This window comes from Oncorhynchus keta, chromosome 31 (assembly GCF_023373465.1).
Source record: "Oncorhynchus keta strain PuntledgeMale-10-30-2019 chromosome 31, Oket_V2, whole genome shotgun sequence".
Classification (NCBI taxonomy): domain Eukaryota; kingdom Metazoa; phylum Chordata; class Actinopteri; order Salmoniformes; family Salmonidae; genus Oncorhynchus; species Oncorhynchus keta.
The window spans coordinates 5,638,330-5,664,173 of NC_068451.1; the positions used below are offsets into that span (position 1 = coordinate 5,638,330).

A 25,844-nucleotide genomic window follows, 5' to 3' on the forward strand; every position below is an offset into this window, starting at 1 on the left:
AGCTGAGCAGACGTTGACAAACCGAGCTCTTCAAAGTTATTCTATTTTTACCTAAATAAAATCGAAACAATTTGTGGTCCTTCTGTGGAACAGTTGAAGCACAATAGTGGGTTTTAACCCATACGTAGAATGTATGCACACATGACTGTAAATTGTCTCTAAATGGCATATATTATTATATTATTTTAACATCGGCTGATAAATTGTCAAGTACTTACCTTCCCAAAGAGCCATGGACCTCCGACCGAGAGGCAAGAAGGACAACAAAAACGTTGTTGATTCCCAAGATAACGATAACGCTGCAGCTAGCAAGATTAGCATTAGCCCTCATAACTCAGATGACAGTTCCAGACTGTTGCTCTCAGCAGTCTCTTGCGAGCCTGCCGACATGCTGGCTACTCTCCTCCGGGAAATTCAGGATGGTAACAGAGGTCTTTCTATGAAAATTGATAAGAAATCGGCTGAACTCCATTCTTCCATTGACGACCTGAAATCCTCCATGAATGATCTCCTTTTGAGAACGACTGAGGCAGAGTTGCGCATTAGCACAGTTGAAGATACCATCACTCGACATGACCAGGTCTTGATACAACTGCAAAAGGACAATGCCTACCTCAAAAACAAGGTAGATCAGATGGAGAACCAGAGTAGACGTAGTAATATCCGTGTGGTGGGATTGAAAGAGGACAGCGAGGGCCGTGACCCGGTCCGTTTCTTTACTCAATGGATCCCGGAGGTCCTAGGCATAACCAACTTCACCAAGCCGCTGGAAATCGAACGCGTCCACAGAACATCAGCGCCGAAACCCCGGCCAGATGAGACCCCACGAGCCGTCCTGATCAGGTTCCTCCGTTTCCAAGACAGAGAGAAGATACTGCAACTCGCAAGAGCCAAAGGGGACATCACCATCGATGGAAAGAGGGTCAGCCTTTTCCCAGATATGAGCGCGGATCTCGCCAGACGTCGCAAGCAGTTCAGACCTGCCGCCAAAGCACTGAAGGAGAAGAACATCACCGGCTACCTCATCCACCCTGCGCGGATGAAAGTTCAGTACAAAGGCCTAAGCCATCTCTTCAACACACCGGGAGAAGTGCACACTTTTCTCAAAGAACTGAGCAACGTCTGAGCCAGGATGGTCTCTCTGGGGGATAAAATGCAGTTTGTTTGTTTTCTCTTATCGGGGAGTACGGTGGGAAAGGGCAGTGCCACGGGAGTGGGGGGAGGTGGAGGAGTGAACTGCTGGTATCTTCCGATCACTATAATTGATTTGTACATTTTCAACTAACCGTATCTTTCCGGGGTGAGCTCTATTACATTTATAGGAGAGTATATTTTGGTTTAGTCCATATCCACTGGGTGAAGCAATAAGTGGGCTTAGGCCCACTGCTTTCCCCCTCATTTATGTTAATCTTTCGAAAAGAGACTCAGCCCTTACCGTGGGCAGTAAATATTCAGCCATAAATATCTATTCCCAACGTTTGTTTTCAACTTAGAGAGCTCGCAGGTTTTAGTTTACGCCAAGATTTAGCTAGTAAGAGCAAGATGGAAAGCGAGCAGCAACGTATCTCTACAAGTGTATTCATGTTTGATTGTTGGGATTGTTGTTTTAGTCTGACAATCGGGGTGGGTGGGATTTTATTATTTTTTCTTCCTTTTTTTCTGTTTATTGTTTCCTTCCTAAAGGGACACACAGGTCACTTTTGTGCTCAAACCAAAGTTGAAACATTTCCTAATTATCTGCATATGATAGATTTCCATTCAGTTACATATTTGAAACCCAACCTATGCTTAATCCACTAAAATGTCACATTCAACGTAAAAGGTCTTAACAGCCCGATTAAAAGGAAGAGTCTATACATACCTTAAGAAATTAAAGGCTGACATTGTGTTTTTACAAGAAACACATCTTACAGCCAGTGAACACAAGACATTGAAGAGGGAATGGGTAGGACAAGTTTTTGCATCCTTTTTTTAACTCCAAAGCAAGAGGAACTGCAATTTTGATAAGTAGACATCCCCTTTTGCGTCAACAACACCATCTCTGATCCCTCTGGCAGGTTTGTTTTGGTGCAGGGGCATATGTTTTCAGAGTCTTGAACCCTATTGAATATTTATGCTCCTAACTTCGATGACCATATGTTTATTCAGAATGTCTTCCTTCAGGTCGCTCAAGCACCACCAGGATGGCTACTGGTTGGAGGAGATTTTAATTTTTGCTGAGATACAGTTCTTGATAGGTCTTCTGATAAACCCTCACTTCCTACCAAAGCTGGCAAGCTCACCATGTCATTCATGAAAGATCTCAATTTACTAGACATCTGAAGACAGTTGCACCCACAGGACAGGAACTACTCTTTTTATTCACCCCCGCACAAGACACACACACGCATAGATAACTTTTTACTTTCAACACAACGGTTTCATAGAGTGTTAGATGTCGAGTATTTCCCCAGATTGCTTAGTGACCATTCTCCTCTGGTATTATCAATCTCCATTCCTACCAAGGTAAATGGAGCATATATATATGGAGACTAAATTCTACACTCCTAAAGCAACCTGAATTTTGTGCATTCATCAAAGAGCAGATCAATATTCTTACTTTGACAAACAAACCCTCCGCTCCGGACAGTTTCATTCTTTGGGACACATTGAAGGGCCTATCTGAGGGCACAGATCATTTCCTATACTAAAGGGCTGAAGAGAAAACACAGTGCGGAACTGAGTGCCCTTGAATCTGAAATCTCAGAGCTAGAGAAAACATACCAAAGAGGCCCGACTAAAGATCTAAACAGGCTTTTGGTAAATAAAAAAATAAATATAATATTCTGAACACATATCAAGCTGAGAGGGCCATCACTAAATCAAAACAGCATTATTACAAGCTCGGAGAGAAAGCTCACAAAGTATTGGCATGGCAACTGAAAGCAGAGGAAAGTAAGAGGACAATTAATGCCATAAACTCTTACTAATGAGATATCTTTCGACCCTACTGAAATTAATAATACTTTTAAGAAATACTATGAAGACCTCTACACTTCCCAATCAAGCGATGATCTATCAGAGATCGACTCCTTTCTCTCCTCTCTCAACCTCCCATGCCTGTCAGAGGGAAGACAGTGAGCGCCTGAGTGAACACTTCTCAGTTCCTGAATTGTTGGAGGCCATTAAATCCTTACCTTCTAATAAATCTCCTGGGGAGGATGGCTTCCATCCAGAGTTCTATAAAGAATTTAGGGAGCGGTTGGTCCCCTACCTTATGGAGGTACTTTAAAAAAGCCAGAGAAGACAACTGCTTTCCTTCACTCAAGCAGTGATTACTGTAATCCACAAGAAAGGGAAAAATCCGCTAAAGTGCGCCTCCTATAGACCAATCAGTCTCCTTAACACAGATTGTAAACTGGTCACCAAGATGCTATCTAAGAGACTGGAGTCATGTCTTCCCCTGTTGGTCAACCCAGATCAGACTGGCTTCATAATTAATAGATTGTCCTCCAATAATCTCAGAAGGTTCTTTGATATAATTAACCTTGCTAACAAAAACAAAATACCTAGTGTCGCAGTCTCCCCTCGACGCTGAAAAGGCCTTTGATAGGGTTGAATGGCCATACCTCTTTCGCGTCTTGGAAAAGTTTGGTTTAGGTACCGTGTTTGTAAATTTGATAAAATCACTCTACAAATCTCCTAAAGCTAGGATTGCTACCAATGGGATTACTTCTTCCTCTTTCCCTCTTTATAGGGGGAACAGACAAGGTTGCCCAATTAGCCCCCACCTTTTTGCCCTCGCCATCGGCTGGCTGAGGCTATTAGAACGTGCCCTGACATACATGGCTTTGAGGTGGGCCCCCATACCCATAAATTATCACTCTTTGAGGACGACCTTATCTTATATCTAACAAACCCAGAACACTCCCTCTCTCACTTGCAGATCCTACTACAGTGTTATAGTTATTTCTCTGGATATAAGGTCAATTTTGATAAAAGTGAAATCTTACCGTTGTCTGTCTTTGACCATCATACCATCAAGCACAAGTTTCCTTTTAGATGGTCGCCTATGGGCTTCACATATTTGGGCATAATGGTGGATGGTAATCTGAACAACCTTTATAAACTCAATCTGGCCAGTTTGTTGCAAAAGGTGGAGGTTGACCTTTGTAAATGTATGGACCTACCTCTCACTCTACTGGGTAGAATCAATGTAATTAAAATTAAAATGAAGATTTCTATATCTGTTTCAATCTCTCCCTATGCCTGTCCCACAGCATTTTTTTCCTCTCTCGACAAGCTGACCAGACGGTTTATCTGGCACGGCAAAACCCCTAGGGTTGGCCTGGATAAACTGACCCTTGATTACAGTCAAGGGGGCTTAAACCTCCCCAATTTTAGAATGTACTACTGGGCTGCACAATCTAGGTTTCTGGCTCAGAGGTTTGACAATGGTCCCTCTCCCTCATGGTTGACCATTGAAAAGCTTGAGGTAAATGATGACACTGGGGCAGAATTGTTTTACAAATGGGACAGAAAATCTATAAAACCATCACAGACAACACTTTAATCATACATTCTGTCCTGGCATGGTGCAAACTGCATGAGCTGTTCAGACGAGGGGGATTCCTTTCCCCTAAAACCCCTTTATGGAACAATAGATTGATCCCTATGTTTTTCCAGAATAGTAACTTTAGACCATGGTCTGATAAGGGGATCACTCTTCTGGAACATTGTTACGAGGAGAGTTCTTATGTCTTTTGATCAGCTAAAACAGAAATACCACTTGCCTAACAGGGACTTCTTTAGCCACCTACAACTACAAAACTTTATTAGGGTGACTCTCAAGGGACAATGGAACCTACCTAAGATGTCACCTATTGAACAACTCTGCCACGCAGACCAACCACTGTTCAAGACCATTTCCCGTGTTTACAATGCTCTTATGTCAGGACTAACACTGCCTGGGCTAGATTAACCCCCGACTTAGATGGGAAAAAGATCTGGGTATTGATCTTGATGAGGACCTATGGAGTGACCTATGCAGGGATGGTGTTACATCCACATTCAACTCCAGATACAGACTGATCCAGTTTAATTTCCTCCATCAGCTTTATATCACCCCATCTAGACTGCACAAGTTCAACCCAGATATCTCCTCCCTATGTTTTAGATGTGGCTCAGATGAAGGAACATTCCTCCATTCCACTTGGCAGTGTTCAAAACTACACGGTTTCTGGCAGGGGGTATGCGATACCATATCCTCAATTCACGGGGTTGCATTCCCTTTAGACCCGGAGGTCTGTCTACTGGGTAACTTTACTAACACCATTCTTAGCTTTATAGTATGGCTTTGCCTAACATAAATATTGCTAGCGATTGCCAAGAAATGTATTGCCTTGAAATGGAAATTGGATTCCTCCCTGCCAGTTGCAATGTGGCTATCGGAAGTTAATAGTTGTATCCCTTTGGAGAAAATCACTTACTGCTTGAGGAATAAGTTATTTTAAGACATTTTACAGAATTTGGCAACCTTTTGACTATATGAAGAATCTCCCCACAGCTCATTGATTGAATCTATATATAATCCTCACATAATGTTTCACATGTAATGTATAATATGTAGCCTACGGCAGGTGATCCAATGTCTCGTTCTTATTTTTTTCTTATTGTATATTTGTATAATAATAATTATATATTTTTTTGTTACGCTCGTCTGTTACTGTCACTTTGTCCTATCGTTGTCTAATATCTTCACTTTTGTTTTGAATGTTCTTAATTGGAAAATGCAAAAATAAAATATATATATAAAAAAAAAAAGAACTCTGCTGTAGTATATTGTAGAATATCCTACACACTCTGCAACACAGAGTGCCTGGACACAGCCCTTAGTCGTGGTATATTGGCCATATACCACAAACCGCCGAGGTGCCTTATTGCTATTATAAACTGGTTACCAACGTAATTAGAGCAATAAAAATATATGTTTTGTCCTACCCATGTCAGCCAATCAGAATTCAGCTCGGACCACCCAGTTTATAATGTAGAATAATATGACACACTGTAGTATCCCTTGATCATGTACAGTACTTACTATATAATTTTGTAGTATATGGTAAAACACTAAAGTAATCTCTGCAAAAACACTAGTTTGCAAAAACCCGTCTTTAACTATAGAAATACGACTGTATTTCATTTGCATATACTCTGTCCGTTCCCCATCCCCATATCCAAATTTGTGCCACCTAGCACTCCGCGTTGCGTCCTGCTTAAGAACAGCCCTTAGCCGTGGTATATTGGCCATATACCACAACCCCTCGGGGCTTATTGCTTCAGTATACTATATTATTTTTTCATGTGGGTCAGTGCAGCATTATTGTTGTTAATAATCACACTGGTAAAAGTAGGGGACAAATCTCACCTGAATTTCCTCCCACTGGTATGGCTGTGGTAAAGAATACCTTCTCTACTTTTGGACCTCCGTGTGGCTGGAAACAAACAACATTGACAGCATTGATGTCCACACAAATTCATCACCACTCAACCAAACTATCAATTCAATGTTAACCGGCATGTCAAACTGGTAGTCTTACAGCTTGCTCTGGGTTCTGCTGGTTGTTGGCTGCGGTGTTAAGGATCCACTGCAGGTTCTGGTCGGACATGACAATGCTGGGCTGCAACAGGCTCTGGGTGTGGCTGTGGCTTGGGGTGAAAGTGGGGGCAGAGGCTGGGGGCACCAGGGCAGGGTTGGTGTTGCTGGCCAAAGGCATAGTGTGAGTGTGAGCCACAGCCGGCAGCGGCACAGTCTCTGTGGTGGCGACTACAGCGCCCAGAGCCGCGAGGGCTGGACCTGGCACCACTACTGGCGCAGTAGAGGGCACTATTGGAGCAGTCTGGGCGGGCAGTGCCACGTAGGGGGCAGGCACATCTGGCGTCTGCAGGGCAGTGGGTAAGGGTACGAAGGTGGCGTGGGGCTGGGTGGAGCTGACTGCGGTAATATTACTAATGGGGGCAGGAGGTGCTGGAACCTGGGAAGAGGGGGTTTGGCTTAGAGGAAGCTGGGAGGAAGCCTCCAGGACAGTGGTGGTGGTGGTGTGGGAGTGAGGGTGAGAGTGGGAACAGGAGGATGAGGAGGAAGGAACGAGGGAGAAGGAGAAGGAGATGGGGGTGGAGCCATCGACCATGGTGGACTGGCGAGTCTCCTGGCCAAAGGCTTCAACAAGGCTCTCTGAAAAATGCGGGAAAAAAATACAAAGAGCAAAAGTTAGCATTGAAATGCACTGAAATCAACCCAAGTTACAGTTTATAGATTGTGATGGGTACTTGCCGTGAGGATGTGCATCGTCTTGACTAACACTGTTCTCCGGACTCTGGAACATGAGCTCGAAGATCCTCACGGGGGTAACACTGCTCAAGTCCAAGTTCTGAGACTAACACAGATGTAACCAAGCATTAACACGATAGTACATGTCTGTCTTACAATACAGCTTTACTCTTTATTGATCCCTTATACAGTTGTTTTTGCTGTCATAGTAACCCACCACAGTATAAATTGTTCATACATGGACAAAAGCAGAAGGACCTATATAGTCAAATAAGGGCTGATAAAATAAAGCGCACACACTCACATTGTGGATGTTTTCTCTGAGCTCCGAGTCAGTCGAGATGAGGCTCAAGTCACTGAGGCACAGTGAATGATTTGCATCCTGTAATTAGAGATGAATAGGCCCAAATGACATTTTCCACTGCCTAAAAGCATTAACAGAACGACACATGGGAGAAGCCAAGAAGGCTTCCTTTCTAGAGCAAAAGCCGTCTGAAGTCATAAAGATGCATAAGGATAGAATGTAATACATTAGATAATAAAAACAATCAAAACAGACTATACTGATAGCAGGCACAATGTTGTAGGAAAAAAAAAACCTGACCACCTTAAAATGACTTCACAGGCTAATTAATCCATGTTAATAATATTAACAATACACTCTATTCAGCAAATTGTATCCAACAGTGAGTGCATACTTTTTTAAATTGGTGGCCACAAGGGAGTCGAACCCACGGCTATGACGTTGCTAGCGCCACGCTCTTAGCAAAATGAGACACTGTCTGAAATAGTTACTTTGATTTATGTATGGCTCACCTCGGACAAGGGGTGGGTGAGGGTGACACTGAAGGGCTGGCCCTTAGCCCCATGGCCCCTGACGTGACTCTTCAAACTGTACTGGCTGCTGAATGCTTTCTCACAGCCGTCGCTGGGACAGTTGAAAGGCTTCTCCCCTGAGGGAAGGATGGATGGAGGGGGAAGGGGGGGCGAGACAAGGGAGAATGAGAGGAAGGGAGAGGGTCACCTTCACTGTATGCCAAGGGAAATTCAATTTCTAATTGAAAAGTTGTGTCAAATCAAACACGATCACTTCCTAATATAAAATATCAGAAGAAGTTCAAATAAAATACAATTTTATTGGTCACAAACACGTGTTTATCAGATGTTATTGCGGGTGTAGTGAAATGCTTCTGTTTCTAGTTCAGTAATATCGAACAATTTCACAACAACCCAATACACACAAATCTAAATAAAGGAAGTAAGAATATATAAATATATGGACAAGCAATGTCAGAGCAGCATAGACTAAGATACAGCAGAATATAATAGTATATACAGCAGAATATAATAGTATATACAGTGTTGGTATTTACAGACCGCACCACCCTCTGGAGAGCCCTGATACAGGGTTTGTCAGGGTTTTTGTCAGGGTTTTAGGTACCAAGCCAATTTTCTTCAGCCTCCTGAGATTGAAGAGGCGCTGTTGATCCTTCTTCACCACACTGTCTGTGTGGGTGGACCATTTCAATTTGTCAATAATGTGTAGGCTGAGGAACTTGAAGCTTTCCACCTTCTCCACTGCGATCCCATCAATGTGGACAGGGGGAGGGGGCGGGGGGTGTGTGCTCCCTCTGCTGTTTCCTGAAGTCCACGATCATCTCCTTTGTTTTGTTGACATTGAATGAGAGGTTATTTTCTTGGCACCACACTCCCAGAGTGTCTCGTCATTGTTGGTAATCAAGCCTACTACTGTTGTCGTCTGCAAACTTGATGATTGAATTGGAGGCGTACTTGGCCACACAGTCATGGTTGAACATGGACTACAGGAGGGGGCTCCAGTGTTGAGCATAAGCAAAGTGGAGGTGTTATTTCCTACCTTCCCCACCTGGGGGCGGCCCATCAGGAAGTCCAGGACCCAGTTGCACAGGGTGGGGCTCAGACCCAGCGCCTCGAGCTTAATGATGAGCTTGGAGGGTACTATGGTGTTGAATGCTGAGCTATAGTCAAAGAACAGCATTCTTACATAGGTATTCCTCTTCTCCAGATGGGATAGGGCAGTGTGATGGCAATTGCATCGTCTGTGGATCTATTGGGGTGATAAGTAAATTGAAGTGGGTCTCTAGGGTGACTGGTAAGGTAGAGGTGATATGACCCTTGACTAGTCTCTCAAAGTACTTAATGTTGACAGAAGTGAGTGCTTCGGGGCGATAGTCATTTAGTTCAGTTACCTTTGCTTTCTTGGGTACAGGAAAAATTGTGGCCATCTTGAAGCATGTGGGGACAGCAGACAGGGATAGGAAGAGATTGAATATGTCCATAAACACACCAGCCAGCTGATCTGCGCATGCTCTGAGGACGTGGCTAGGGATGCCGTCTGGGCCAGCAGCTAGGGATGCCACCTGGGCCGGTTAACACGCTTAAATGTCTTACTCAGGTCGGCCACGGAGAAAGAAAGCCCACAGTCCTTGGTAGCGGGCCACGGCGGTGGCACTGTGTCATCCTCAAAACGGGCGAAGAAGCCATTTAGCTTGTCCGGAAGCAAGACATCGGTGTCCACGACGTGTCTGGTTTTCCGTTTGTAGTCCGTGATTGTCTGTTGACCATGACACAGAAGCGAGGCAACCCTCTCTGTGGCACCATTTGAGATATTAAGCGCTACTCGGTGTCTCTGAGGTGTGGAATATGGATGAATGATTGGTTGACTGTCATTCTGAAATTTGACTGAGAATTTATTTTCCAAACAGAAGTAGCCTAAGTAAAGCGTACCTGTGTGTGTCCGTACATGCGTCTTTAGGTGATGGCTGGCAGCAAACGCCTTGCCACAACCATCATGGTCACACCTAGTGGGAAGATCACACAAATTATCTGTCAATGTAAGCCAAACAGCAATAGAGAAAAACATGTGGAGATTAAGCTGATGAAGAATAAAAAATGAAGATTAGAAAAGCTGGTGCATAGAAATTAGGAAAAATTGGTGCACCACAAAGCAGTGTCATGCCCCTCACTGTTCTTCCAATACAAAACCATATATCTAACTAATAAGTACAGATAAAATATATAATCCCCCCAATGTGCATTTTTCCCACCCCTTTAGGCTACATTTGTTTATATGCATAGAAAACCTCAAACCAAGAAAAGGGCATCCAAACATTAGCAGATAATGAATGTCCTATATCCAAGGCAGCGGTCTTCCTCCCCTTGTGAAACATGTGAGAACTCACCGGAATGGTTTCTCCCCAGTATGAGTGCGAATGTGCTTCCTCAGGTCACTGAGTGTGGTAAAGTACTTTGTGCATCCCTCCGATTCACAGTTGAACGTCTTCCCCGTGTGCAGTCTCTGGTGTGCTTTCAGTCTGCCGAGAGGAGATAATTACAAGTAATCAACCACGGGGAAGATTTAAAAGAGCTATGTGTAACGTTTGGGGGATAAATTCAATTTCCTTGTTTTTGAAGAATATGGTTTAGAGATAGTTTATTACTGCTTTCTAACCATGTAATAATCCCCCCAAAAGTTATATGGGTGTGAAGTTGTGTACTATTCTTTGTTTTCAAACGAGCCAGTCGTGAAGTAGGAAGCAGTGAGCCAGACTGGATAGTTACAGGATAAGTTTTGATTTGAAGGGTTATGCATTGTTTGAAAAATGATGCACTCCTTTCGGGGGAATTTTATTCCTTTACTACAAATATATATAAATACATCATTGACATTTAAATGGTAGGCCTAATTCCAAGCTCTTTTAACAAGAGCAAAAATATTTAGCGTCTGAAAAGGTTCTCACCATCTTGAATTAAATAAACATTAGTACACAGCAGATGTGCAAACACTTGTTAATGTGCAAACACTTGGGCCTAGAACATTAGGTGGCACTCCAAGAGAAAGACACCAAATTGGGAAAGAACCTAATCTTGCTTTAAACTTTAAGGACACAATCCAGGGTCATGTTGATTAGGGAAAGTAATGGAAAACCAACTTTCGCTATTCTTACTGGACAAGTCTAGGTAATCCTTCCCTGTTTCAGTACGTTTTTTTTCTGTTTGGCGCCTAATGAACAGGACCCTTGGCCTAGTAGACATGTAGTGCCACCGTTTTCCCTTATAGGAGGGGACAGGGCAGCATGGTTCTGAGAGCAAAGTAATGTGATTACGGGGAAACAACACATTGGCTTGGCCGTGGTGATAAATGGACCTTGACAGGGGAGTCGATGGTGGCATGCTTCCACCACCGCCAGTCTCTGTGGTCTTCGGTTCAATGTCACAACACTGGAGCCACTGGCTGACTAGCCTACTAATGGCGTGGCTGAGGGTCTCCTGTCAGGCCTTCATTGAGTGCTAAACCAAAGAAGCTAAATGCAGCAGATACTACAAAACCAAGAACAAATTAGAAAACAAATTATAAAACTAAAATTGGGAGACAAAGTCCTTACCAATTAAGCTAGAACACCCAACAATGCATAAAAGCACTTCAGTACTTGGGAGAAAAAATAACTAATTACTAACATTATTAGATCACAATGAACTGACAAAACGATTGGGCCTACAGACAGACTGTGCTGTAGATAAGAAAAGCAAGCACATCCTCTTTTTATTGCAATGTCAGACTGAATGAAAAAAACTAGGCCTAAGGCTGGCACAATTACCATATAACTGCATAACTGACGGTTATGGATGAAGACAGTCAAAGATAAATTAACTGTCATATCTGGGGGGCGTTGTGGAACAAACAGCTGCCTGAAGATGGGAAAAGTTTTGCTTTTAGAACTGTTATAAACGTGACCTCAGTAAATTAGCTGACCAATAACAGGCTGACCACACCACTCGCGTAGCGTGTGCGAGCTTTGCAAAATAAATGTAGGAAACTGTTATTCAATTATTGCACCCACACTGCTCACGAGCGTCTGCGTTGCCAAGGGCTAAAATAGAAGTCCTTACAATTTCTGATGCAGATCGCGCTGCAAGTCTTGCCTCTCCCATCTCCTCATTGGTTTATAGAAGCAGGTACCCACATGCCACCTCCTCATTGGTTATACCCACGTGGGTGATTGAAAGACGAATACTATGAAAGTTTAGATGCCAATCACCATATAAGTTCAAAGATGAAAAAGCCTGGAAGGAGGAGAGATGACTAGAAACTATTCGGTTGACTGTTTTGTGTGTGGATTAATTGTCGGAGTAGAGGACCTTGTGCATTTCAGGTAAAATAACCGAATGTTTTTATCTTAGGACAAATTAGCGAGCAACAGCAAGATAGGTATAGGTAAATATGACAAATTAGCTAACTAGCTAAATTGCATAAATGTTAAATGCTTTTCGAACTGTCCCCAAATTAATGTCACTGGTTCAGAGTTTGTTTTGATATTTTAACCTGCGTTTGGTGTAGGTGGACAAAATAAATGTATCCACGATGGGTTTGGGTTCCGTGTAACAGTCAATCGAAAGTCCATGACTGTCACAGCCCAAGGCCTACACATTGTTTGCTAATCTACTATGGAAGAATACCTCAATGGATGAAGGCAGGGAATAAAATTAACACCCGTCACATGCAGGTAGATTTTGGTATTGGCGGGTAAGAATGTCTATTTCACCAACAACATTGGTGGGTGGTCAATTTGCACGGCTCTACAGTGAGTATTACATTCACAAATAAAAAGTCAAAAAGGTCAAGCATGATCATGTGCTGGTTAGAAAGATGCTGCAATAGCGTTTTCAAATTATTTGTGCCATTTTGTTTCATAACTACGAATCGCACAAAGAATTACAAATCCTATATCTCACCTCGCGTAGCAACACTGCCTGGCAGGGGAGCTGTGCGCACTGAGTGAAGTGCTGATAGATTCATTTTTGGAGGCGCTGCGCACACACGGTCAGCCCGCTCATTAGGCAGGATTAGGCGTCCGTTTGTGACGGCAGACTGACGAGAGCGGCATTTTCTGAGCCAAACTAGCCAAGATGCACCTCCAACAACAACACATAAAACCTAACTTAATTCTGCCAAAAATAATGACCATTTCTCTCAACCAGTGGCATACTGGCTTTTTAGGTGAGCGCTGATGCCTCCCTTTGATAAGCAGTGCCCACATTTTGGAGGCAGAGCGCAAAAAAAAAAAAAAAAAGAAATGCCTTCTATGCTTGGTTCAGATTTTGTACGGTCTAGTTCAGCCTTGATTTGGCCCAAACATAGATGTCAATAAATTACTTATTTTCAACTTTCAATCAGAACCAAACATTTGCCTGACTTCAACATGCGGAAAATACATGTATTTCAAACATACGGAAAATACCCTTTCACCTTTCATTCAGAACCTAATTTGAATGTAACTTCAACGTCTGGAAAACACGCCATTTTGCTTACTGGGACTGGGGGGTAAAAATGTGTCTAATTTAGTCTAAAGTCTACAAAGTTAGACTTTGTCCTCGTGTTTATTGGCTATTTACATTGTTTTGTTCACAAGCTGAGTTGTTTTTCAACGTTAGTCGAGTCTGCTGCCTCAACTGATACTGATGATAGACACACTTGACACTACTCAAGTAGCCCCATTACAACGGTAACCTCCCGGCCTTAAAGAGGCAGCTGAACATTTTGTCTCTGATATTTTGGATAAAGGAATGAAATTGAGCAATATACCACATTACTTCTAATACATTTCTTATTTAAGAAACAAGCATGGTCATCTGCTGTTTTGTGTTCTTTTTTTAATGGTAAAATCTGAGTGGCTGTGGATGGTGGACCCAAAAGTATATTTTAGGCCCGACGTGTAGGCTGGATGTCACTTAACATTTTTTATATTCTATTGATTTTATATGTAATTTATTACCTGTTATCTTTCATCTATTATCGATCCATCTTCAGTATAGGCCTACATATACAGATAACTGCCAAAATAAAAGGAAACACTTGAGTAAATGAGGGATACAATGTATATTGAAAGCAAGTGCTTCCACACAGGTGTGGTTCCTGAGTTAATTAAGCAATTAACATACCCATCATAAATGAACATGCCCAGTTGCCCATTATTTTGGCTACCATGATTACAATAAGAGATCTCAGTAACTTTGAAAGAGGGGTCTCAAAAGAGCTTAAAGGGTGTGTGTGTGTGTGTGTCTCAGTCACACTTATGGGAGATTCTGGAGTGGCGCCCAAGTCAGCATTTTCCACCACCATCAACAAACCAGCAAATGGTGGAATATCTTGTGGAAGTATGGTGTTGCATCCCTCCAATAGAGTTCCAAACAGTTGTAGAAACTATGCCAAGGTACATTGAAGCTGTTCTGGCTCGTGATGGCCCAACACCCTATTAAGACACTTTATGTTTGGTGTTTACTTTATTTTGGCAGTTACCTATAGATATACAGTCATCTGATTAGTCAGCATGTCTGGGAATATTTCGACATACAGCTAGTAAGTTTTGTTAGTCAAGCCTCACCTGTACAGGGTGTTGAAGGCCTTCTCGCAGCCCTGCACGTCGCACTCAAAGGGCTTCTCCTTGGTGTGAACACGCACGTGGATCTTCAGGCTGTAGGAAGTGAGGAAGGCCTTGCCGCAGCCCAACTGGTTGCACACAAATGTGTACTCGCCCCGGTGGGTCTTCTGGTGCGTGCGCAGGTTGCCTGCCGTGCTGTAGGTCCGTGTGCATCCCTCAAACATGCACTGGTACCTCTTCACCTGAGTGACAGACAAGAAGATAATTACTTTCTTAATGAATCTTTCCTTGATTCTTTGCGACATCTCTCCTCGCCTATCGAAAGACTTTGGATAAGGTCAGAGGGGAGGGACCTTGGACCTTCTCTAATATGGTTGAGAAGGAGGCGAGGCGATAGGATGAGAGCCAGAGTGAGAAACAAATGAGGTGTGTTTGCACAGGTAACGATGATACGGCGCATGAGCGTGTAAGTGCACATGACATCAGTGACTCGACCCCCCCATCCATTTCCATCTGACTGATTCTGCTGTGCACCGTGTTTCAACTCAGCAGTCTCCGCATTCAGTGGCCGTGGCAGTCAGGCAGTCTTATGGCTCTGTTCTGTTCTCACACAAAAGGCCCGGGGAGAGAATAAAGCCGGCTCTTTTCCCCTCCTCCGTACTTCCATAGAACACACGAACCCACATTGTCATAACACAAAGCCTTCCCATCCAAGCTTTATCTCCCACCCCCCTATTTACAGAGCTTGCGTTATATCCCATAACTTAATGCCTTGATCCTCTTGTAGACTGGGGGTTCAAAAAAATTACGCTTTGTTAAGCAAATTTCAAGAGAAAGTCAACCAGCCCTGACCGCGTTAAAATGACACTTTTCCCTTAATAAATAGTTAACAACAGCTCACATCCCCTTATGTAACTCCTGGGTAGCCACATTGCACACAGAGAGGCCCTACTAGACACAATAGGGAAGCAGCCTGTCCAATCCAATTTTTCTTTTTTTTTGAGCTAGCGGTGCTCTATTATTGATACTAGGCCTAATGACTGACTGGTTGTGCTATTCATTCAAGTGTCAATGTCATGTACACAAGTGACAGTGACATGCCTTTCTTGCAAGCTCTAAACCCAACAATGCAGAAATCAATATCAATGTAGTACAAATAAAAGGTAGAGCAAAAACACACGAGAAATAGAACATGGGAATGCAAGAAGCTATAAACAGGATCAGTTCCAATACCATATTCACAATGTGCAGTTAGTGTAATGGAGTGATAGAGGTAGATATGTCTAGGGGTAAGGTGACTAGGCATCAGGACATATGACAAACAAAGTAGTAGCAGGGTATTTGATGAATGTGTAGAGTCAGTATAAATGTGTGGGCATGTGCGTGTGAGAAAATTAAGTGAGTGGGGGGCAAAAAATAGAAATAATTTCTAACACAAGAGAGGAGGAAGGGAAGTAAGAAGCATGGACCCCACACAGTGAGGAGCCTGGCTGCCGGTGCTGCTACAGCGTATCAGCTGTACTGTATTGTTATTCAACCCCCACAACTTCACCACTGACTCTCCCACTTCTGCAGCATCACTTCAAATCAAACAGGTTCACTAGAATGGCATGCCATCGCCTCCCACATGCACAGTGGGGAAAGAGCACTCCAGTAAGTAGTAGGCTACACAGAGAGTGTCGAATGCAACTAGATGCTGCTAAGTGTACTGGAAAGGTATGTAAGAATGCTGCAAGGCCTACTGAAAAGGTATGTAAGAATGCTGCAAAGCCGACTGAACTGCTATGTTAAGGACTGCTTTGTGTTGCATTGAGAAATTTAGAACACCTAGGCTAGAGAAACATTGAAATTAACATCTGCAATGTTATGAATCCACATCTGCAATTATGTCGAAAGGAAATAAGGAGGACACACATTTTGGAGAAGCAACATGAACAGATGCCAAATGAATTTGGAGTGATTGTATCTTTGGCTCAGAGTCTATAGATGAGATTTCATAAATCCAATTGTAAGTAAGCAAAATGCATTTTCTCTCCCTCAATTACATCATGCAAGTAGCTAGGCTAGGAGGGGACAGAGTGGACTGGATGGGCTCCAGCAGAGCACTTCAACACAAAGACAGCACAAGTACCCTTAGTGGCAGTGGCCAAGTCGCCAACATGGTGACAGAGGGGGACCCTGGTAACAAACAGAAACTTGTTGCATTGAGGGTGCAATATTTGGCCGGGACTCATCATGATTGGTCAGGAGTAGTGTTGAACTGACCACTGGTGTGACCCTTTGGGAGCCTGTTGTTACGGTGCTACTTTGCATTCTACGAAGAAATAGCCTGGAGGTGCAACCCTCCAACTAACTCCATTGTACAGTGCTCTTTTGCAGACCAGCGTGCCTTACACAATGATTAAGAGCTATATGTAAAGTCTGCAACCACGAGACCTGCCATCATAAAGTACAACACAAATAATGACACTGCACAAAATTCAGATGAGTAATTTACTATGTGTGCTGTTCTGTACACAGGGGAGGGGTTAAACATTTATCATATAAAACAATGCAGTGGTGGAAAAAGTACCAATTGTCATACTCAAGTAAAAGTCCCCCAGTAAAACCCTACTTGAGTAAAAGTTTTAAAAAGTGTTTGGTTTTAAATATACTTAAGTATCAAAAGTAAATGTAATTGCTATATTTACCTACAGTGAGGGAAAAAAGTATTTGATCCCCTGATGATTTTGTACGTTTTCCCACTGACAAAGAACTGATCAGTCTATAATTTTAATGGTAGGTTTATTTGAATAGTGAAAGACAGAATAACAACAAAAAATCCAGAAAAACGCATGTCAAAAATGTTATAAATTGATTTGCATTTTAATGAGGGAAATAAGGATTTGACCCCCATCTCAATCAGAAAGATTTCTGGCTCCAAGGTGTCTTTTATACAGGTAACGAGCTGGGATTAGGAGCACGCTCTTAAAGGGAGTGCTCCTAATCTCAGCTTGTTACCTGTATAAAAGACACCTGTCCACTGAAGCAATCAATCAATCAGATTCCAAACTCTCCACCATAGCCAAGACCAAAGAGCTCTCCAAGGATGTCAGAGACAAAATTGTAGACCTACACAAGGCTGGAATGGGCTACAAGACCATCGCCAAGCAGCTTGGTGAGAAGGTGACAACAGTTGGTGCGATTATTCGCAAATGGAAGAAACACAAAAGAACTGTCAATCTCCCTCGGCCTGGGGCTCCATGCAAGGTCTCACCTCGTGGAGTTGCAATGATCATGAGAGCGGTGGGGAATCTGCCCAGAACTACACGGGAGGATCTTGTCCATGATCTCAAGGCAGCTGGGACCATAGTCACCAAGAAAACAATTGGTAACACACTACGCTGAGAAGGACTGAAATCCTGCAGCGCCCGCAAGGTCCCCCTGCTCAAGAAAACACATATACATGCCCGTCTGTAGTTTGCCAATGAACATCTGAATGATTCAGAGGACAACTGGGTAAAAGTGTTGTGGTCAGATGAGACCAAAATGGAGCTCTTTGGCATCAACTTAACTCGCCATGTTTGGAGGAGGAGGAATGCTGCCTATGACCCAAAGAACACCACCCCCACCATCAAACATGGAGGTCGAAACATTATGGTTTGGGGGTGTTTTTCTGCTAAGGGGACACGACAACTTCACCGCATCAAAGGGACGATGGACGGGGCCATGTACCGTCAAATCTTGGGTGAGAACCTCCTTCCCTCAGCCAGGGCATTGAAAATGGGTCATGGATGGTTATTCCAGCATGACAATGACCCAAAACACACGGCCAAGGCAACAAAGGAGTGGCTCAAGAAGAAGCACATTAAGGTCCCGGAGTGGCCTAGCCAGTCTCCAGACCATAATCCCATAGAAAATCTGTGGACGGAGCTGAAGGTTCGAGTTGCCAAACGTCAGCCTCGAAACCTTAATGACTTGGAGTAGATCTGCAAAGAGGAGTGGGACAAAATCCCTCCTGAGATGTGTGCAAACCTGGTGGCCAACTACAAGAAACGTCTGACCTCCGATTGCCAACAAGGGTTTTGCCACCAAGTACTAAGTCATGTTTTGCAGAGGGGTCAAATACTTATTTCCCTCATTAAAATGCAAATCAATTTATAACATTTTTGAAAATAGTTTTTCTGGAATTTTGTTATTCTGACTCTCACTGTTCATATAAACCTACCATTAAAATTATAGACTGATCATTTCTTTGTCAGTGGGCAAACATACAAAATCAGCAGGGGATCAAATACTTTTTCCCCCCACTAAGTATCACACAAAAAACAAATCACATTCCTTATGTTAAGCAAACCAGATGGCATGATTCTCTTGTTTTTTAAATTTACGGATAGCCAGAGGCACACTCCAACACTCAGATATAATTTACAAACAAAGCATGTGTTCAGTGAGTCCGCCAGATCAGATAGAGTAGGGATAACCAGGGATTTTCTCTTTAAGTGTGTGAATTAGACCGTTTTCCTGTCCTGCTAAGGATTCAAAATGTAACGAGTACTTTTGGGTGTCAGGGAAAATGTATGGAGTAAAAGTACATTATCTCCTTCAGAAATGTAAATGATGTAAAAGTAAAATTCGTCAAAAATATAAATAGTAAAGTAATGTACAGATACCCCCCCAAAAACACTTAAGTAGTACTTTGAAGTATTTTTACAACACTGAAACCATGTGGAACCAGAAAGGTCTTGAGGAGAACATAGCTCGCTAGGCAAATCAAAGCATTTCATTCATCCAGTGAATTTACTCTCCCTGCTCATGCCTCACGTTGCTCCCTTTCAACCTGGGGTCTCTATTTTTACTTAACACAACACACTAGGCTAATTGTGTGTTGAGATCAAGTACATTTAAATCAGGGAGTGCAAAATCCCTGATTTACAAACCACCTTGCATTCCAAATGACTACTCATTGTGTGATCAAGATTAGTGATTCTGCACCTTGCCTTGCCCAAACTGATCCCCTCAAATACGCTGTATGACCTCCACACAGCGTCACATAATGCATTTCAGTGGTGGTAAGCCAACATACCTCCCGTTGCTTGGTTTCTGGACACTCGGAGTGCAGAGTGAGGGTGGCCCCCTCGATGTTGCGCGGCATGGCCATGGACCCCGGGTTGATGATGAACTGGATCTGGTCGGGCGAGATGGTGTGATGCACGTATCCCTGCGACATGCCATCCTGGTCGCCCATGAAGGTCATAGAGCCCTCCTCCTCCTCCTCCTCCTCCTCGTCCAGGTCCCCGTCGACTAGGAAAGTGCCCCCGTCGTCATCCCCCACGCAGTGTCCATGGTCCTCCTCTCCCTCCTCGTCCAGCCGGATGGGGTCCTGCTCGATGAGCACCGTAGTGCGGTCGTAGACGCGTGAGCCCGAGGGTGCCGACATCAGGTCGTCGTCGTCTTTGTCGTCGTCGTAGTGCGCCATCTTGTCTTCATCGTTGTTATCGCGCTCGAGGCGGTCCACCTCCAAAAACATGGAGGCCTCCGTGCGAGGGCCATGCTCGCTCATGGTCCCGGCTGGGCTGGCCGCCTCTGGTGGGTGAGTGTGCGCAGAGGACGGCGTGCTCACTTGCTCCTGCACAGAGGAGGATAGACAGGAAAGTGTGAGGGCGGTGGCTTTGATGAGTCGTGCTGTGCCACTTCAAAGTCAATGTGTTCATTTTAAATGCAGGGAAGCGAGTTCTGACCTACCCTTCTCTGAATTTCAAAACAATTCTGTTTACAGAAACAATCTCTCTGCTTGCTACATCTTGACCCATTGAAGTAAAGAATATAACAAATGATGAGTCCTTGCAATTAAAGTACCTAGAGCCTAGCTTCATTCAGTGACCTGGGCTAACCCTGTAGCTATTTGGCTAAATGGGGAAGGCCTACGTGACTCCCAAGCAAATACTGTAAACAGGAAATTTGAGGGAAAAACATAAATGCGTTGGCACTTGAGGCTAATATTTCCACCTTCCAAGAGCAGAATATAGATACTTGGAAATATATTTGGTGGAGTATTGCAAAGATAGGTAAGTGGAACAATGCAGAGCAGTTATTTTTAATCCAAAGACAAGAGTGGAACATTTGCTATTGAAGACAACACCTGGCTATATTGAGAATACAGCTAGAGAAGATAACTGAACAGTTCTCTGGCAGTGCCAGTTAAAAGCCACCAAATCTATAGCCTGAAGTTTGGTTACAAAAGTGGTATAGTGTAGGCTACTCGTCATCTTCAAACATGCCATGCATAGCATCATATCCATTTGTCTAAGGTGGACAGTTATACCTATTCCCTAACGCTGGAGTGAAATAAAACTAATCTATTCACTACGATGCATTGGAGTAAGGTCTAGATGTAGCTATAAATGGATTTAGGCTAATTCATGCAACAAAATCCATGAGTATGACAGTTACATGGGAAGATTTGAGTCCTTTCCTTTAAGCAGTCAGCTCAACTGCAAAGGCTACTCATATTTTATGGAGAAAAATGTGTCAGAGTGGCTTACAAATAGCAAATAAATCCAATAACAGCCGCATGGACCTCTATACCAGGAACTCAATACCAGGCAGTGTAAGCAAGGCACTAAAAATGGTCAGACTCCAGCCACCCAAGTCAGACTGTTCTCTCTGCTACCGCATGAGAAGCTGGACCGATGCACAACATATGTAAGCAACAAAATCCTGAACAGCTTCTACCCCCAATCCACAAGACAGCTAAATACTGTAGTTAGTTAAATAGTCAACCAAATAGTTACCAAGAGTATCTGCATTGACCCTTCTTGCACCAACTTTTTAGAATCATCACATACGCTGCTGATACAGTTTATGATCTATCCTGTTGCTTAGTCACTTTATCCCTACCTATATCTACATTTCTACCTTCTATTACCTTGCACATGGACTCGGGACTGGTACCCTGTGTATATAGCCAAGTTATCGTTACTCATTGTTTATTTATTCTTTGTGTTATTATTATTTTATTATTTCTGCTCTGTATTGTTAGGAAGGTTCGTAAGTAAGCATTTTACCATTAGTCTACCTGTTGTTTACGAAGCATGTGACAAATAACATTTGATTTGGATTAATTTGAATGGTGTAGAATGGTCTATGTTCCTAGGCACTAACCATCTTGACACCCATGGAGTTCTAGAACTTTCTGATTTCATTTGACAGCACAGTGATTTATCGTGGAAAATAAGCATGTTTGAGATCAATTGACACCCTTGACCATGAAGCATTGAGATTTATTTTAAACTGCAAAACCCTTACGCACCACTGCACTTTCATATACCAGGGTTGGCTGGCCTTCTCTAGTCAATGGTAAACTTTTATTTACAAAGCCATTTTGGGTTTACAACCATTTTATTCACAGGACTTAATCATACTAACTGTTCCAAATGGCCGAACTGAATTTGGTAAAAATGGCTTTTATGAACTCTGTACAAAATACTTTTCAACTGGTAGAACTTATCCCGATTGGTGTTTTTAAATCAATGATGAAGTATTTTGAGGCTGATTCCCTGACCTGTCAATGTTTTAAAATGTGCTGTTTAATGAATTCTGTGTTTTTTACTAGATTACCTGTCGTTTTTCATTTTCTGTCTGTAATTGTGTAATGACTTGGTGCTGCCCATATTGGCCAGGAATTTAAATGAGCCCTTCCTGGTTAAATACATTTTTTTAACCTTAGCTAGGATTACACCAAAGCTATTTACAAACACTTTCATGAGACAAGTTAAAGATGTCATGTCACACTCATCTGTGATTTCGCCTTTTGACTAAAGGCTCCAGACAGCGCGACCACATAACTAATAGCTAACGTTAGTTCGTGCAGTTGTGAATAGTTGTAATTATTTGGCAAGGTAGCTAACGTTGGGTGGGCAGCTAACTTTAGAGTTGCAAGGACAACCAACTTCCATCCTGATAACGTTCGTAATAACTAAATAACGTTAGTTAAATAAAAAACAACCAGCTGTCAATAGTTAACTAGTTGACTTCGATCGACATGACAGTTCAATTAACTAGCTGGTTAGCCAACGTTAATATGCAAACGTAAATGTCTCGCTAGTTGAACACTTTTACATAGCATGTTAACTAAAAGGAAAACATGACAGCTAGTTTTTTTTGACAATGCAACGGTATTTCGCAAACGTTAGCTTTAAAGATAATGTGCGGGTTGAAAATGTCAAGCTAGCTAACGTTAATCAACGTTTCAGACTAACGTTAGCTATAATACCAATGAACGCGTTCACGATAAGCATCTACCAAGCATACAGCGTAAAACAACAAGCAGGGTATCTTACGCTTAAGATATCGAACGTTACTAGCTAACTAGTTAGGCAACGTTAGTCGTTAACGCTAGCTACAAATCTGTGAACTAACGTAGTGCTAGCTAGCCAGCCAGCTAACGTTAGCTTGACTGGCTGTCTGTCGATAAATCTCCCGTCAAAACAGATACATTGAAGTAAAAGTTACAGGGCTCCACTAGAAACATATATACAAGACAGAAACCATTTACCCGTGCAGCGCAAATGCCGACTTGGTTTATGTTTCGGGTAGCTTAGCACTTTCTTCCCATCCCCTCCCTAGTGATACCATGATTAAATAGAAACGTCATATTTCAGCCTAACCCTCGTGTTGTATTCTGGGAAATATACCCCTCCCATGTACACTAGTACCCCCTATAATGAAATCGAAACTACTCAAATTAAATATACAATTTAGAATAATGCAAAGATACAAATGCAAATCATTTGATTTGTAATTCACAATCAGTACTAACAGCCAAAGGACACATGTGACAGTGGGTTTATTAAATTCCAAAACAAACTTTTTCCATTTGCTTGCTAAATGGGAAAGAAACATGAAATCGCCAAACCACAACTGTTTGAAATACTTTCACATATAAAACGATCCACTGTTTTGCCTTCACAAAACAGCAAATTTATTTTCTTTAAATAAACTGGTAAATATACATAAAAAATGGTCAGTTTACTACAGCTACTCAGTGACAGAATATTAGCTGTGCATCAACAGTTTACAGGTTAAACATTGCTTGTCAAAACATAGTTGATTTCAAATCAAAGGAGAGTAGGCCTAAACAATTGGACTGACTGGATATATACAAAGAGCCATCTATATGAATAGGAACTTATTACAAATACAGAGCTGTACATTAAACTAAAATAGTGTCTAAAAGACACAGCAGGAGCACCCTCTTCTATTCAGGATAGGTCCTGGACTAGGAAATGCTGAAAGAACTCTTGAGTCTTCCTCTTCTCTGCAAGGTCCTGCTTCGTGGGTGACCTCAGTAGCAAGGCAGCAAAAATGGTGGCTGTGAGGGATGACACAGGGCACAATGTCAATAACATAATAATTACTAACTGGCACTTGATGTAAGATTAAATTAGGTTCACTTTTTTAAATATTATGCATCAAACAAATTTAATTAAAAGGAGAACACTGAAAAAGGAACTAAATCCAGAATCTGACCCAGCATTATTACAACCAATATTGTAGCTTTTGCTAGTTTTGTATTACTAGGCTATATTTTCAACTAAGTAAATAAATGATAACTGATTGCCCTAAGGTGAAAAAAACAAACATACGCACAGTATCACAGCACAGAAAGACTATGGCCTTCGGAATATAAAACCCCAACAAGCTTCCATAACCATTTGCATGCCTTGGAATAATCAGGCATTTATCGCAACAGTAGTCTTATTGTTGTATTGCTTCATTGCATATTGTGACATATGGAAACCAACAAATAGGAAAGCTTGTTACGGCTTCTGATCTTAAACTTGCACTGCTCGACTTTGTAAACATTGAACCTCTTGGGTATTGGTCAAGAAGACCATGAAGTTTAATTTTAACCCTTTCAAAACCCATTCAGTCAATTGTTTGTGTGTTTGATAAGAATGCAAAATGTGTTACACGTTTTTCCATTTCACCTTACCTAAAATATTGACATCCAGGCTATTGTGTGTAGAATGCTTCAACAACTCACGGAGAAAAGCCGCTATATAGTTAAACACGTTTTTATGGCACTGAGGTAACAAGGATACAACCTGAGGATGAAGAAAACATCACTCAATACCATAGACAAGTTAAAACATGAGAGCAAGTCACAGCCAATTCCCCACAAATGGGTTGGGTTCATTATGGCGCAACAGAAAATGTTGTCCCTCCCCATTTCAGAACATTTGAAGCCTAATGAACAAGACCTAGTACAGTAAACAATCATTACATACAGAATATCCTACTATAGGGGCACTGAGAAAAGTAATGTCTACTTTAAAAAGAGTGATTTGAATTGGTACTGACCTTTTTACACTGACTGGTGTTGGAGCAGCACTCCAGGCACTGCTGGTACAGGGAGAAGGGGACCACAGGCTCAGGGAGGGCATCAAGGAAGATGAGCAGTGCTTCTGCCACAGAGTGGTTACTGCCAGCTAGGGGTCAACCCGGGTCAAGGGGCATCAAACACTTAAAAAATACAGAGTAGACACTAAGACTTAATTTATCCAGGGTTGTGTCCATTAAGGCTCAAAATGGAAAACTTTTACAAAATGAAATGAAACGAGTGTTTCTTATTGGACATGTCCAAGTAGTCCTTCCCTGTTTCAGGCCATTTTTCTTCCGTTTAACGCCTAATAAACACAACCCAGGTGTATATCAGTTGTTAAGGATACGGAGCGAGTCTGGCATGCCAGTGTCAAGACAATCCCTTATCTCCACAAATTCACTGCGGAGCCCAGGTTGTTGAAATAGTTCCCCCTAAAAATAGAGGCAAAAGGTTATAGAGTTGTACTGTAAACACATAACTTCAAAGCACACGGAAAGGTAGCCGGCAGGGATCAGGATAACTGCATTCATGTCAATATTGTAGAGTATTATGCATTTCACTTTTTTAATGAATCAACTAATAAATATATTTATTTGGCCCTTAACATTCAGCCAGTTCTGTTGAGTCATTCCAGCCTGTTGGTGGTTGCCAGAGACACAGAAAGTTTCCAAACATTCCTATTTTCAATCCACTGGGTTGCTGTGGTGAAAGAGATTAATATGTCTGCACACAGCTGGGAGGACACCAAAAGCTG

General features: G+C 42.4%; 2 protein-coding genes across 5 annotated transcripts in view; both read right to left on the bottom strand.

Moving 5' to 3' along the window:
• LOC118364266 (metal regulatory transcription factor 1-like) overlaps positions 1-23,409 on the bottom strand; it is a 29,527-nt gene extending 6,118 nt beyond the window's left edge. Inside the window, exons 1-10 of the mRNA XM_035745667.2 lie at positions 23,261-23,409; positions 19,790-20,332; positions 14,728-14,966; positions 10,528-10,659; positions 10,073-10,146; positions 8,123-8,259; positions 7,611-7,688; positions 7,310-7,412; positions 6,576-7,210; positions 6,404-6,470 (exon numbers count right to left, since the gene is read on the bottom strand). Coding sequence (XP_035601560.1) covers positions 6,404-6,470; positions 6,576-7,210; positions 7,310-7,412; positions 7,611-7,688; positions 8,123-8,259; positions 10,073-10,146; positions 10,528-10,659; positions 14,728-14,966; positions 19,790-20,266 — 1,942 coding nt within the window. The 5' untranslated portion in view covers positions 20,267-20,332; positions 23,261-23,409. The remainder of the gene's footprint in view (positions 1-6,403; positions 6,471-6,575; positions 7,211-7,309; positions 7,413-7,610; positions 7,689-8,122; positions 8,260-10,072; positions 10,147-10,527; positions 10,660-14,727; positions 14,967-19,789; positions 20,333-23,260) is intronic.
• Positions 23,410-23,534: 125 nt separating this feature from the next.
• Positions 23,535-25,844, bottom strand: part of LOC118364265 (type II inositol 1,4,5-trisphosphate 5-phosphatase-like) — a 33,561-nt gene continuing 31,251 nt past the window's right edge. For all 4 annotated transcript variants that reach the window (XM_052489367.1, XM_052489368.1, XM_052489369.1 and 1 more), the window contains 4 exons: positions 25,437-25,521; positions 25,069-25,196; positions 24,701-24,812; positions 23,535-24,076 (listed from right to left, as the gene is read on the bottom strand). In XM_052489367.1, the coding sequence (XP_052345327.1) occupies positions 23,967-24,076; positions 24,701-24,812; positions 25,069-25,196; positions 25,437-25,521 (435 nt within the window). In that variant the 3' untranslated portion in view covers positions 23,535-23,966. The remainder of the gene's footprint in view (positions 24,077-24,700; positions 24,813-25,068; positions 25,197-25,436; positions 25,522-25,844) is intronic.